Genomic DNA, 12,692 nt, shown 5'->3' on the forward strand with positions numbered 1-12,692 from the left:
AGGTGAATGGTTCTTGTTTGAATACACTTTGCCTAAGACTCTTTTTCTCTCTAAAGGAAATGTGCAAAAGAGGAATACACACACGTGTTCACAAAGATAAGAATATTGTTTTAAAGATCACACTTATGAAAACGTATTGCTCAATACGTTGTGAAATAAAGTGTAAGAACGCCTAACCTCCATTATCTGTAGGTTTGTGACTCTTGAGTTTTTGAAAAACGTTTGATATGTCTTTTTAATTTACCCGTAGCATTCTATTTACCTGCAGCATAGCATTTTTTAAAAATAAATATTGTAACTTGAAAAGGGGAATCTGTTTATTGAAAGCCTCACTTGGAGTCATTTATAAAGCACCTATTGGCAAATATCGCCCTCCTTTGGGCAACACACGATCTGCATAACACAAACACTAGTGGATTTACATTTTCGCTAAATTTTTGGATATTCAATTAATAAATAATAAAAATATAAATTAAACAAAAACAATAAAAATTTTCCAAGCCTCAAAACGGATGCATTTCCAATGCGCAGACAACCTACCTGGCTTCTCAACGCGGACTTTAAACCGGTACTGTCAGAGAATGCCATTGATTTAATTGTTTGTTTCACATCACACGCTCGTTTTTAAATATCCCCTTGGTATATACCTCTGTTATGATATTACACTTAAATAATAGGTGTTTTAATTTCTCAACAAGCACTTTACAGGCTTATGAGTCCCCGTGTTCTGTCAACGTATTTGAAGAAAAAAAAAAACTCGAATGTTTGGTACTTAAACCACATGATTAACCAGCGGCGCGATCACGTGACCATCTACTGGAAACGCTTGTTTGTAGTATGTTACCACGCCGCTCGAGCTGTCACCATACTGTCCAGAGGTGAATCAGGTATGTCCTCACAGTCTCTCTTTGTAAAACCCATCTTTGTCATTATGTATGTGTCACTCCGCCTGCAGACGTTATATCTACGTTACCATTTAAAATGTTAGCTTTTTATTTGCCTGCCTGTGTCAGTTAGCTATAACAGGTGCTGTCAGGATCTGTTTATGTATGATAGTATACTCACGTTCGCCTCTAAAACAATGTATTTTCATGTTTAAAATGTAATAAACGTACCTTCAAATCAGAAACTAATATATGGTCACATTAAATTGGATCAATATGAATAATTCCCACAATTTAAATATTTAGTATAAAAGTATATGGTCTCCATCATATACTGGATAAAATAGCCCTTAATGAGGTTAAGTGACATGATTTTGATGGGGCGTAATTCATTTTCATGTCAGTGTAAGTTATAAAGTTATAATTATTCAAATGTAATCATGTAAGTGCTTGAATTTATCAAAGCTTATTTTGACACAAGTTCACGTTGATGTTTTTATTGTTTAATAGATAATATGAATGGGAGGAATGACCCGAGTATGTGCTGAATTACACGAGTTCTGCGCAGCAGCTGTTTAACTGCATCCTGTTATGTTAATTTTATAGTCTTGATTGTTTCAAGGAATTTTTTTTTATTTATTTAAAGTCTACATAGTGCCTCTATGTTTAACAATTTGCAACACCCAAATGTGCAAACAGTGCTTGCTCTGTCTGAGCATTGGGGTTGCGTCTACACTGTCATCTTTGGCCTTCACACAAGCTTATCATGAGTTACCATGAAATCAGAATCATCCTGGTTGACAGTTTAATGTAAGATATGTCAGAATGATTCCAGCATTTCTCAACTCAGACGTAGTCACCTTACATATTGGATTCTCTCTGTTTGCCCAAGTTGTGTGACCTTTCATTTCATTCAGGTCTTTTACCGTAAATGTAGTCTTGTTTGTTCTGGGGCCGTTGGCTTAACCTTGATTCTGAGGGTGAATACTCAGCTAGAGATTTCATTTTGCATTACCGTGCTTCTTGCTTTTACTCATTATTCCAAATCAGTCCAGGTATAGTATGTCACCCTCTTCTTGACTTGGGCCTATCATAGACCATACTGTACAGGCCTATGTATCACAATAAAACTATTATCAATAAAGATCCACACACCTAATGTGCTGAGTGATTTTAAAATAAGAAAGAAAAGTAAAGAAAATATGGACTTTGGTACATTAAAAGACACAGTGACTTGCAGACATGACTCATTATTACTGTTTATTAACGGTTTTTGTGTTGAAACATCACATAGTGATTATGCAGTGTTGTAATGATGATACGTTTTATGTTGATGAAAGATGAATGATACTGAATTACAGGTAAACAGTATACTGAATATTTTATGTATCGGCAAATATTAAGATAACATTTGTAAAAATGGCTAAAATATTGACGTAAACGTTATTTAATTTAACACTAAAAAGTAATTTTTCCCTACTTTTAATTTTTCGTTCCAGTGGCAATTCTTAATACTTCTGAAATGTTTATTTAGGGACTAAAGTCTTATCTTGTTGCAGTGCTGACATTTCCATTTACTTTATGTGAGGACTGAGGCTAGTTTGTATTCATCAGCCAAATGTTTGCAAAAGGTGTTCACTTTATACTGAGTTATAGATGAGAAATAAAGCCATCAATAAGCCAATGAAGCAAACTTCAAAATCCAGCTTCTGAATACATTCCTTTAAGTTCATGCTTAACCATTCACAGTTTTCATAGTTTGGATTTCTTTTGTTTTTTATTCATATGTGTGAAATCTTTTCATAATATGCATTAATAGATTTTTTTTTTTACAAACATTCTAAAATCCTGTTATTTTTATTTCTTTTTAAAGGGTGGGTGTGTGATATTACAATGGTTAGGATCAAATGGGAACTGCTGCTAATGGCCATCATATGCTGGCAGAGAGGCCACACAGGTAATCATGAGGATAAGAAGAGTCTTGGGCATGTGACTGTGGTAGTTGTGGGTGGAACAGGTGACTTGGCCAGGAAGTACCTGTGGCAAGGCTTTTTCCAGCTCTATGCTGACCAGGTAGGCAAAGGACACACCTTCTCATTTTACGGTGGGGGCCTTTTGCCGACCGAGAAGGGGACACCGCTGCTGTTTGGGATCTTGAAGGAGCTGGCTTGTCCTCCGGAGCTCTCTGCAGAGCGCTGTACTTTGGTCAAAGACCAGTTCCTGCATCTTTCCAAATATCACCAGCTGAAGACTACTGAGGACTACGAGAAGCTCAGCCAAGACATCAAACAGCAAGTAGGACAGGAGGGTATGGTCGAAGCTGGGAGGCTCTTCTACCTGTCTGTTCCAGCTTTCGCATATGCAGACATTGCAGAGAAGATCAACAACACCTGCCGCCCCGCATCTGACGCATGGCTCAGGGTGGTACTGGAGAAGCCATTTGGTCACAACCTTTACAGTGCTCAGGCCCTTGACAAAAAACTGTCAGACCAGCTGAAAGAAAAGGAGATGTACAGGATTGACCACTATTTAGGGAAGCAGGTACAATGTTATTTCATTAGCATATACTGTTGTTCAAAAGTTTGGCGTTGACAAGATTTTTATGTTTTTTGAAAAAAAGTCTCCTATTCTCACCGAAGCTCAATTTATTTAATCAAAATATAGTAAAAATCACTAATATTGTGAAACACTGTGAATTTTTGATGAATGAAGAGAGGTAAAAGACATCATTTACTTGAAATAGAAATCTTTTGTAACATATCCTTTTGTGTCCTTTATGTATCAAGTATTGATATCTTTCAAAGAAAAAATAACTTTCTGAACTCAAACCTTTGAATGGTAGCGTACTTTCACATGAATAACAGGATCGGCATCAGCTTTAAAAGTTTTTTTTTTTTTTTCTGTCCCAAAGGTTGTCTCTAAAATACTGCCATTTAGGAAAGAGAATAAGAAACTTCTGGACCCTATCTGGAACAAGCATCATATCGAAAGAATAGAAATTGTATTGAAGGAAACCCTGGATGCCAAAGGTACTGGTTTTTTAGTTGCTTATAAATGCAAGTTCACATTATCAAAAAGTTCCTTTCTCCATTTATCTTCTCAGTGATTACTTCAGCACTTATTATCTATCATTCATGTACAGGCCGGATTCAGTTTTATGATCAATACGGCGTCATCAGAGACGTGCTCCAAAACCACCTCACAGAGGTCATGACCCTTATGTTGATGAACCTTCCTGCAAACCTGTCCAACAGCAAGGAGATTCTACAAAACAAGCTTAATTTCTTGGCTTCCCTTCAACACGTAGATAACAGTAATGCGGTTGTAGGTCAGTACCAAGCTTACAATGGAGAGGTTCAGGAAGAGCTAAATAAAACAAAGGACTACTTCAGCTTGACCCCCACATTTGCTGGTGAGTGGAAGAGCTTTGTAGCTACATAATTCAGTATGTTTACATGCACAAAAGAAAAATGCTTATAGCAGGAAAGCTGTTTTCCTAAGTGCATGTAAATATGGGCATTGATTCATAGCAGTGTGAGTGTGGAAAATCACCCTAACCATGCTTATGTTGACAATAATTGTCTTTACAGGTGTGATCATTCATGTCGACAATGTGCAATATGAGGGTATCCCCATATTAATGACCTCAGGCAAGGCACTTGATGAACGGGTTTCTTATGCACGTGTGCTTTTCAAAAATGATGTCTTTTGCGTCCAGGATACCAACAATGTTCAGTGCAAATCCAAACAGATCATATTTTATCTGGGTCACGGAAACCTGCAGTACCCTGCGATTCTTGTCAGCAAGAACTTGTTCAAGCCCGAACTGGTAAGCAGCGGTGACTGGAAGGAGGTCACCGAATACAAAGATGTGAATGTCCTGGGGTTACCACCTAGTGACTATTACATCCAGTCACCAGTCACACCCAGAGAAGCTTACTGCGAACTGATTTCGCATGTCTTCTTTGGACGCAAGGATAGCTTTATTAGTGCAGAGGGACTCCTTGCTTCCTGGGCGTTTTGGACTCCCCTCCTTGAAGGCCTGAGTCGGGTCTTTCCGCGGGTGTATCCAGGTGGCGTAGCCAATGGAAACCTGCTGAACTTTCAGCTGCAGGGCCATCAGGTTGCTTTTAGCCATGAAGCCGTGGTCAACGTTATCAATCCCGGTGCCGAAGATAACTTCCAGGTAATGCAAGGGAAGTACCGTAGTTCTGAAATGGTTTCTGCCTGGGCACAGGAACTGGTGGAGCGCTTGGCTTCTGATCTTCTCCTGGCTGCTGAGGAGGCCATTCGTGAAGAAGGTCAGTTTCACCTGGCATTGTCTGGTGGCTCCAGCCCAGTGGCACTGCTTCGTGCGCTGGCCCTGAATCTATACACCTTTCCTTGGCGCAACACTCACATATGGCAAGTGGACGAGCGTTGTGTGCCACATACAGAAACAGGCTCCAGCTTCCGGTCCATTCACGATCTCCTGCTTCAGCATATCCGCATACCCTACTTCAACATCCACCCCATGCCTGTGCATCTCACCCAACGGTTATGTGTGGAAGAGGACGGTGGACCAACATTATATGAGAAGGAAATCAATAAACATGTCAACGGCTCCAGCTTCCACTACATCCTGCTCGGCGTAGGCCAGGACGGCCACACTGCCTCGATATTCCAGGACACCAAATTGGAAAATGATGAGGAACGGTTGGTAATTCTGACAGAAAGCCCCATTAAACCACACCAGAGGATGAGTCTCACATTCACAGCTATCAATAGGGCTCGAAGAGTAGGTGTTTTAATTATGGGCAAGAGCAAGCACGAACTTGTCAGTCAACTCAGCCGAATTAAGGGCGAATCATCCAAGTATCCCATTACCAAAGTACAGCCAAAGACCGGTACTCTTATATGGTACATTGACTATGATGCATTGTTAGGATAAATGGCCTAAAGACCAGTACAAATTGGTCAGTGAAGCCACCCGCCAGGGCTTATAGCTCAAATTGAATGCTGTATTGTGAATGATTGAAGTGTAATTTTCACACCAAATTGAGGTGTGATATATTTGAGAGTTATTTTAATGCTGTGATAAGGATTTTGCAATTTGACTGTTCTACGGAATCATTGCATTATTGACCACTTCAAATCTCAGGAACTCTAGTAGCTTACAATAACTTTTTTCATCGAATTAATCTTATAATGTTGCTTAAATACTTATTTCACAAGATCAGATGGTTTAGAAGCAGTTAAGAAGATATGATGAAAGATTTAATTCCATATTCTCTTTCCACATTTGTGACCAAGCAGTGATCAGATAAAACATATATTTGAATGCTCTATAATTTGACTTTTTTACTTTTACATAGCTGCAATTATTCATCAGACTGCCAAGATAAAATTGAGATGAAGAACCAACTCTTTGTTTTTCAGAGGAAACAAACAGATGTATTTAGTTTCTTTTTCCCTCTTCTTTATTGAAAGACTTAAATTAAATGGTAAAATCCTGTTCTAGGCATAATCACAAACCTCAGGTTAGGAAATAATACTAATAAAATGTACACAAAACTTGCCTTAGATAGCATATCCAGTGTTTTTAGGATGGAACAAATGTTAATTTACTGTTTCATCTTTAGACTGAATTGAGTTTCTATTGTTGGCCTTATTGATGAAACCATTCCAGAACTACATTGTTGACAAAGTATTAGTGTCAAAGATTTTTGTCATACCTCAGAAAACAAAGGTGTTGAGCAGTTCAAAAGGCACAACACCACCTTACAATAGTTTTATATCTAAACATGAATGCCTTTGTAAAGTCTGTTTTTACACTGTGCAGTTTAAAATCTAAGTAGTGCATTTTAGTCAGCATTGCATCCTTTATGAAACGCTAAAGGAGTTGTTTCTGAACAGCTGGACAGCATTGTCTGATTCATAGCCACCAATTTAACATTTTGAAGTGAAGCAAAACAGCATTACATTCCACAGGGAAATCTAATCATCTAATGTGAAAATGTTAATAAAACATTAAAATAAATGCACACATATTAAAGAAATAGATTCCTATGTTTTTAAGGTGCCTATAAAAACAAAATGTTTAACATTGTCAAGATCCTATTATGTGTATTTCAACAAAGTATGTGCCTTGCTGGCTGGTTTAACATTTGAATTGACACTTTTAAATAAAGTGTATTGCTCTTCCATTATGTTTTGAGGAACCTTTGTTACGGTATTCAGCTGTATTACATGGAATCACATACATCATTTTATATTTTGCAGTGGTTCTACTACCTAGCAAATAAAATATATTTTTGAAATCATCTGTTTTTTTTTTTTCTTCCCCCTCTTTCCAAATATGACCCAGCCATGTAGACTACAAACACAATGTGTTTATATATAGTTTTTACAAAAATTCAAAGTACAATTTGTATATATGCAATCTCTCCCTTACACGGTAATATTAGTGAAAAGGTGCCTCACAACTGTCTGAAAAAACACCGAAACCATGTAAATAATAGATGCACCTGTATTAAGTGTCAGTAGAAGGCCATACTGCAGAAGTGGCTCATTTTCAACCCCAGAGGCAGGCATCTCTTAACCAATGAGGAAACAGTCTGTGGATCAGGCAAAGACCTCCTCTAACCAGAAAGAAAGCTGGATAGAGGCCCAAGAACAATAGTTATTTTTTCTACACTTATTATTACTCTGGAATTGGAACTGACCAAAAACCAAATATATCATCTTACCTGTTGAGAGTATGCAGGCCCAAGAGACTACCAATGAAAATATGTACAATTCCGTGGTGGTCTTTGCCTGAGAAAAGCAAAAAGTGACATATAAGCAAATTATTACTCATAAAATCATATTACCATAATTCATACTTACACACTGTGGTGCAGACAGGGTAAGAATGACTGTACAGAGTCCCTGGACAAATGTGAGCAGCCCAAATGAATGAAAAGCTGCCCTGATGCTCTTGGGAACTGGGTCAGTGAGTGTAAGCGCTACAGCCAAACCTTCAGTGGCGAATAAAAAGGGCTGATAATTAGTATTTTAAATGAAAAATAAACCATTAATAAATATCAAAATCAGATTACCTGTTGCTATGAAGGAGAACACAATGAAGGCTATGAGATTGTTCAACAGTGGCTTTTCACAATAACGAGACGTTTTTGGCCTGTGAGAACATTACTGCAGAATATTAGACATATCACATGATAACAAGCATGCGCATGTTAGCATTTTTATCTGCGAAACGTTATATAGCTCACTTACCTTGACAAAACATAAAACTGTGGTGCCAGGAAAAGCACCACAAAAATAAAAAGAACAATCTGACTGCCAAAGAGAAAAATTTTGACAATTTTGATTTGAACATTTTTATGTTAACTTATATGTGTCACACTCAAGCTTTACAACAGAGAAATAAAACATGTTTATCATCTGATTAGCACTTGTTTTCTAGATAGATAGATAGATATGAAGAGTTCAGATGCAAAAGCCTCTAAATGCCATCTGAAATTTTCTTCTAAAATTAGCATTTTTTTATCAGGCTCCTATATTTATGTTCAGTTATTTCACTTTAATTGCGTAGAAAAGGACCAATATATTGCTATTAGAGAAAGATTACTGAACCTAAACATAGCAGCCTAATAAAAATGCTCATTTTAGAAGAAAATTTCAGATGGCATTTACAGGCTTTTCCATCTGAACTCTTCATATGTTGTTACCTTACAATTTTAACCTTTGATCTCTTGGAAGCCACCTGCTGGTCTGAAAAGCTGCATGAACTAAGAAGTGGTGAAGCATTGTACCGTCACCTCAGATGATCCATACAGCAGAAAACACTTTTATTAGCAGGATGTACCGCTATAATGAAAGAATGTTTTAATACTCTTAAATTACATCTTACTGAAAATTGTTAAGTATTTACATAGTGAAATATGTCTGAGGGAAGAACATTCGTAGAAGAATTACAGGACTTACCAGAAAGGTCTCATGCTAGTCAGCATAGCAGGTTAGTATCTCTGGGGAGGGTTGGGTAATATCAAATGACACCCTCTAGTGGTTTGTCTGAGTATAGTTTTAGAGATTTCAAATTTTGGATTAGAGTCATTTATGTGACAGGTTTAAGGCAGCGATCAGCATATTGTGTAAAAAAAAAATAAAACATTTTTACATGAAGCACCACAATGAATTTACATACTTTATTTCTCACTTCAAAGCCTTTAAAATAATCATGGTATGAAAGAATGAGGACTAATAACAGCATGATTCTTTTAAGTGTTGTGTGTTAATGGCTTTTTCATTAACATAATTATTATTATTGTACTGTTATTAGAAACCCATCTTTTCAGAAAATAATGACTTTTGATCATTTTGATTTTGGTCCGCTCATTGCAGAAGACTTACGGTTCATTTTGAACCTTTACTGCCCACGTTCACACTGAATAGGCTAAATGATGAACTTAAAATGGATGAATTACAAAACCCACCTCAATGCAGCCTCAAGACAACCTCATCTCCCAGAACAGAGGGTCAAGAAAAGATACCCGCCTGTATGAAAGTTAAAGAAATCTGTCATTTCCACAGCATTTTGAAAGAAACTAATTTATCTGGCTTTATAGAAAATAGAAAAAGAGAGTTAAAAACACCAACCGGTGTCGTCATACCTCAGACATTCTTTAAAGCCATCGCCACATTGTTAACGAAAGATAATGAAACGACCTCAAACCTACTGGGCATCTCTGACATTGCTAAATTCTTGCCAAACTGTTGTACCAGTTCAATCCACTGCCAAAGCGACATGTGTCTTTCGAATTACATTGTTCTCTTTGAGTTCCCACGGGACACATACGCAATTAGTGTGTAAAAGTTATGTTCCGCCTCAGAGAACAACCCCTCTGACCAAGCCTCTAAAATAGCTTTTGTGTCCTAGGAATCACCCCTGCCCCATATTACTACACACAGACCTGCTGTGAAATACGACACAGCACATCTGCTTCTCTCATTTCCACACATGAACCTTTAAATTCCAGCTTCTAGGTTCAAACGCTTCAGAAGCGCTTCAGGATCAACATCAAGAATGCCTGCAAACTACAGTGGAACCTGGGACATAGTGGACAATCAAAACTTTGAAGGTTACATGGTGGCTCTTGGTGAGTATATCATTCATTGCATCTCTCAGGGTTTTCATATTTTATAAATTAGGTATTTTACACACACACACATATATGTATAGTAGGCATTTTATTTTTTAGATTTTAAATATATATATTTTTATATTTATTTATTTTAGTTGGAAGAACAAGAATATGAATTTAACCTTCTGCAATGTAATATATGTAATACAGGAATTGATTTCGCCACCCGAAAGGTGGCGAGGATGCTAAAGCCACAGAAAGTTTTTGAGCAAGACGGAGACTCTTTCATCATTAAAACTTTTACAACTTTCCGAAACTACTCCAGTTCATTCAAAATCGGTGAAGAATTTGAGGAAATCACCAAAGGACTGGACAACAGAAAATGCCAGGTTGAAAACACGCACACAAACTCACACAGTCACAAGAGAGAGTGGCAGTGAAATGGTGTGTGGTCATAGTCTAGAGTTTTCTGTGCCAGAATTGAGAAATACTGCATTTCTTTTCTACAGACAACAATCAACTGGGACAACGACAAACTTGTGTGTGTGCAGAAAGGAGAAAAGAAGAACAGAGGATGGACACACTGGATGGAGGGAGACACTCTTTACCTTGTGAGTCAAACATAGGCCTTAAAATTGTCATTTTCAAATAAAATGTATAAAAATACCAGAAAAAAAACGTAAGAAACTTTTTTTCTCTTAAAGGAACTTAGATGTGAAGACCAGATCTGCAAGCAAACCTACAAAAGAACTGCTTGAACCATTGTGTTTTTAACTGAAATTCTAACATGAAGAGTAATAACATAAGATTTCAGGATTAAACAGTTCCTAATCAAGTGAAGATAACATTACAAAAAGTGGGGAAAGCATACTAAACAACTGAGAAAGCATAGGCCTGCAATCAAGAGGAACGCAACAGTGTCTCCAAAATATTTTTGTGAGGAATCAAATATCTGTCACTTTTCTTATTTGTAGCTGCAACTTTGTTTCAATTAAATAAAAATTGTTTCAATAAAAAGATACCACCGAGAATGGCATACATTTGATGCATTTATTATAATTGCTATAAAGCAATTTGCCTAATTATTGCTTTGAGATCAAAAGGCTGATGTTGTCATGTAACGCATGAGACGTTTTTACTTTGATTCAGAGATCTGGTTGGCGCAGTTTCGTACATTTTGATAATTCATGGCTCAAATGTTGTGCAATTGTGTCAACTAACCCCAACACAGCAATGCTTTCCACAGTAGCCTATTGAATGCTTTACTTTTAAGGAAGCAACAAACGGAAATATTCACTTGTAACTTCCCCGTCTGACATTATCATTTAATGAAGACCTACCTATAAAAGAAACATTTTCTTATTTCTATATTTTTCATCTTGACTGACATTCGCTCCACATCAGTAGGAGGCGCTGATGCGGCGATAATAAACACTGACGCCGTCACTACGACGCGAAGAACACACAATTCGCGCAATTTTTGTAATGGCTAAAAGCACACAGTTGAGCTTCAGCTTATTTACCTACTGAAAATGGATGAGGACGCGGCACAAAAACAGGTTATAATAACATTAAACATAATGAATAATATCTATGGTATACTTCGCTACTTTCTGTCATATACACGTTATAAAGAACCTTTCGGGGTTTTCTCTCACATTGCCAGTATTTATATGCTTTTAGAGGCTTAAAGCTGCTGTGCACTACACTGTCGGCCGTCTCTGTCAAGATATCTCTGCAGACTGCGAGAAACAAATCACCAAACAGACAATAGCAGCTATTGCAGAGACTGCGTTCAGACAGTGCGGTAAGATTTGATTCTGTGACATTTACGTTATATTTGATGAGATTAAACGATCATTTTTCACACTCCTCCTCTTTCTTGCGTCTAGATATATTTGCCAAGGACTTAGAAGCGTTTGCGAGGTAAACTTCACCCTCAAAAGTTTCTCCTCAGGAATTAATCACGCAATGAAGATGCTTTATTTGTACTGATGGTTCTCTACAATGTTTACAGGCATGCTAAAAGACACACAGTTACAGTGGATGATGTGAAGCTAACAGCGAGGAGAACCACTGCATTGGTAGGATGATTTCAGAAATCAAATGTTAAAACATGTTTTTGCAATCCGTGTGCAAAATCCTAGCCTTTTTATTTTTTTTTATTTTACAATTAAGGTAATTGTGTTCAGAGGTCTTGTCATAGAAAGTTGCAAAAAAAAAACATGAAATGTTAATATTTAAATTCATATAAAATTTGTTGATGTGTTGTAACTGTCAATGCAAACGTTAACTTTCTAAATTTGTTAGCAGGATCTTTTTAAAGGTTCTCACGTAATTACATTATTTAATATAAAAAAAAATCTATATATTGAAATATATTAAATATTTGTAAGATAAGGAAATTTTGCCATTTGTTTAAATACTTTTATATTTTACAGTTCTATCAAATGAGTGAAAAACATTGTGCCCTTGCTATACCTTCACAGTACAACTACATTCAGCAGAAAAGTGAAGAACTGGCTTTAAACAACCAAGAACTGAAGGAGAAGAGGAAGAAGAATGCTGCCAAGAGGAAGAGTAAAGACATGGAAGTGGAGGAGAATGAGCTTGAAGACTAAAAAATAAATGTACAAATCCTCATTATTGACATTTGAGTTTTACAGATTTTGCATTTAGTAAT

General features: G+C 37.0%; 4 protein-coding genes across 4 annotated transcripts; 3 read left to right on the forward strand and 1 right to left on the reverse strand.

Moving 5' to 3' along the window:
• The first annotated feature begins 795 nt into the window (after window positions 1-795).
• h6pd (hexose-6-phosphate dehydrogenase (glucose 1-dehydrogenase)) lies at window positions 796-7,186 on the forward strand. The gene is made up of 5 exons (XM_058780120.1): window positions 796-887; window positions 2,758-3,425; window positions 3,796-3,913; window positions 4,027-4,296; window positions 4,475-7,186. The coding sequence occupies exons 2-5, from the start codon at window positions 2,778-2,780 to the stop codon at window positions 5,812-5,814; spliced, it is 2,376 nt and encodes a 791-aa protein (XP_058636103.1). The 5' UTR covers window positions 796-887; window positions 2,758-2,777; the 3' UTR covers window positions 5,815-7,186.
• LOC131542981 (uncharacterized) lies at window positions 3,242-9,496 on the reverse strand. Its single transcript, XM_058780122.1, has 9 exons — window positions 9,362-9,496; window positions 8,853-8,939; window positions 8,602-8,735; window positions 8,142-8,204; window positions 7,964-8,043; window positions 7,752-7,882; window positions 7,613-7,679; window positions 7,391-7,520; window positions 3,242-3,377 (listed from the first exon to the last, which is right to left on the reverse strand). Exons 3-8 carry the CDS (start codon window positions 8,673-8,675, stop codon window positions 7,438-7,440), a joined length of 498 nt encoding a protein of 165 aa, XP_058636105.1. The 5' UTR covers window positions 8,676-8,735; window positions 8,853-8,939; window positions 9,362-9,496; the 3' UTR covers window positions 3,242-3,377; window positions 7,391-7,437.
• A 389-nt stretch (window positions 9,497-9,885) lies between these two features.
• On the forward strand, window positions 9,886-11,045 carry rbp7b (retinol binding protein 7b, cellular). Its single transcript, XM_058780123.1, has 4 exons — window positions 9,886-10,024; window positions 10,220-10,398; window positions 10,519-10,620; window positions 10,714-11,045. The coding sequence occupies exons 1-4, from the start codon at window positions 9,952-9,954 to the stop codon at window positions 10,765-10,767; spliced, it is 408 nt and encodes a 135-aa protein (XP_058636106.1). The 5' UTR covers window positions 9,886-9,951; the 3' UTR covers window positions 10,768-11,045.
• Window positions 11,046-11,184: 139 nt separating this feature from the next.
• On the forward strand, window positions 11,185-12,639 carry cenps (centromere protein S). The gene is made up of 5 exons (XM_058780124.1): window positions 11,185-11,568; window positions 11,693-11,816; window positions 11,902-11,935; window positions 12,027-12,093; window positions 12,499-12,639. The coding sequence occupies exons 1-5, from the start codon at window positions 11,542-11,544 to the stop codon at window positions 12,628-12,630; spliced, it is 384 nt and encodes a 127-aa protein (XP_058636107.1). The 5' UTR covers window positions 11,185-11,541; the 3' UTR covers window positions 12,631-12,639.
• Window positions 12,640-12,692: the final 53 nt, after the last annotated feature.

The sequence above is a fragment of the Onychostoma macrolepis genome, chromosome 06, assembly GCF_012432095.1.
Source record: "Onychostoma macrolepis isolate SWU-2019 chromosome 06, ASM1243209v1, whole genome shotgun sequence".
Lineage (NCBI taxonomy): Eukaryota > Metazoa > Chordata > Actinopteri > Cypriniformes > Cyprinidae > Onychostoma > Onychostoma macrolepis.

Excerpts from the sequence above, each read along its gene's own strand:
- h6pd (XM_058780120.1), top strand. The coding sequence starts at position 2,778 with ATGGTTAGGATCAAATGGGAACTGCTGCTAATGGCCATCATATGCTGG. Across the intron at positions 3,426-3,795 it reads ACCACTATTTAGGGAAGCAG|GTTGTCTCTAAAATACTGCC; the intron begins GTACAATGTTAT and ends TCTGTCCCAAAG. Across the intron at positions 3,914-4,026 it reads GGAAACCCTGGATGCCAAAG|GCCGGATTCAGTTTTATGAT; the intron begins GTACTGGTTTTT and ends ATTCATGTACAG.
- LOC131542981 (XM_058780122.1), bottom strand. The coding sequence starts at position 8,675 with ATGCTTCACCACTTCTTAGTTCATGCAGCTTTTCAGACCAGCAGGTGG. Across the intron at positions 8,205-8,601 it reads AGAGATCAAAGGTTAAAATT|TCAGATTGTTCTTTTTATTT; the intron begins GTAAGGTAACAA and ends TCTCTTTGGCAG. Across the intron at positions 7,521-7,612 it reads GGCCTGCATACTCTCAACAG|CTTTCTTTCTGGTTAGAGGA; the intron begins GTAAGATGATAT and ends GCCTCTATCCAG.
- rbp7b (XM_058780123.1), top strand. The coding sequence starts at position 9,952 with ATGCCTGCAAACTACAGTGGAACCTGGGACATAGTGGACAATCAAAAC. Across the intron at positions 10,399-10,518 it reads TGGACAACAGAAAATGCCAG|ACAACAATCAACTGGGACAA; the intron begins GTTGAAAACACG and ends TCTTTTCTACAG. Across the intron at positions 10,621-10,713 it reads AGGGAGACACTCTTTACCTT|GAACTTAGATGTGAAGACCA; the intron begins GTGAGTCAAACA and ends TTTCTCTTAAAG.
- cenps (XM_058780124.1), top strand. The coding sequence starts at position 11,542 with ATGGATGAGGACGCGGCACAAAAACAG. Across the intron at positions 11,817-11,901 it reads GACTGCGTTCAGACAGTGCG|ATATATTTGCCAAGGACTTA; the intron begins GTAAGATTTGAT and ends TCTTGCGTCTAG. Across the intron at positions 12,094-12,498 it reads CGAGGAGAACCACTGCATTG|TACAACTACATTCAGCAGAA; the intron begins GTAGGATGATTT and ends ATACCTTCACAG.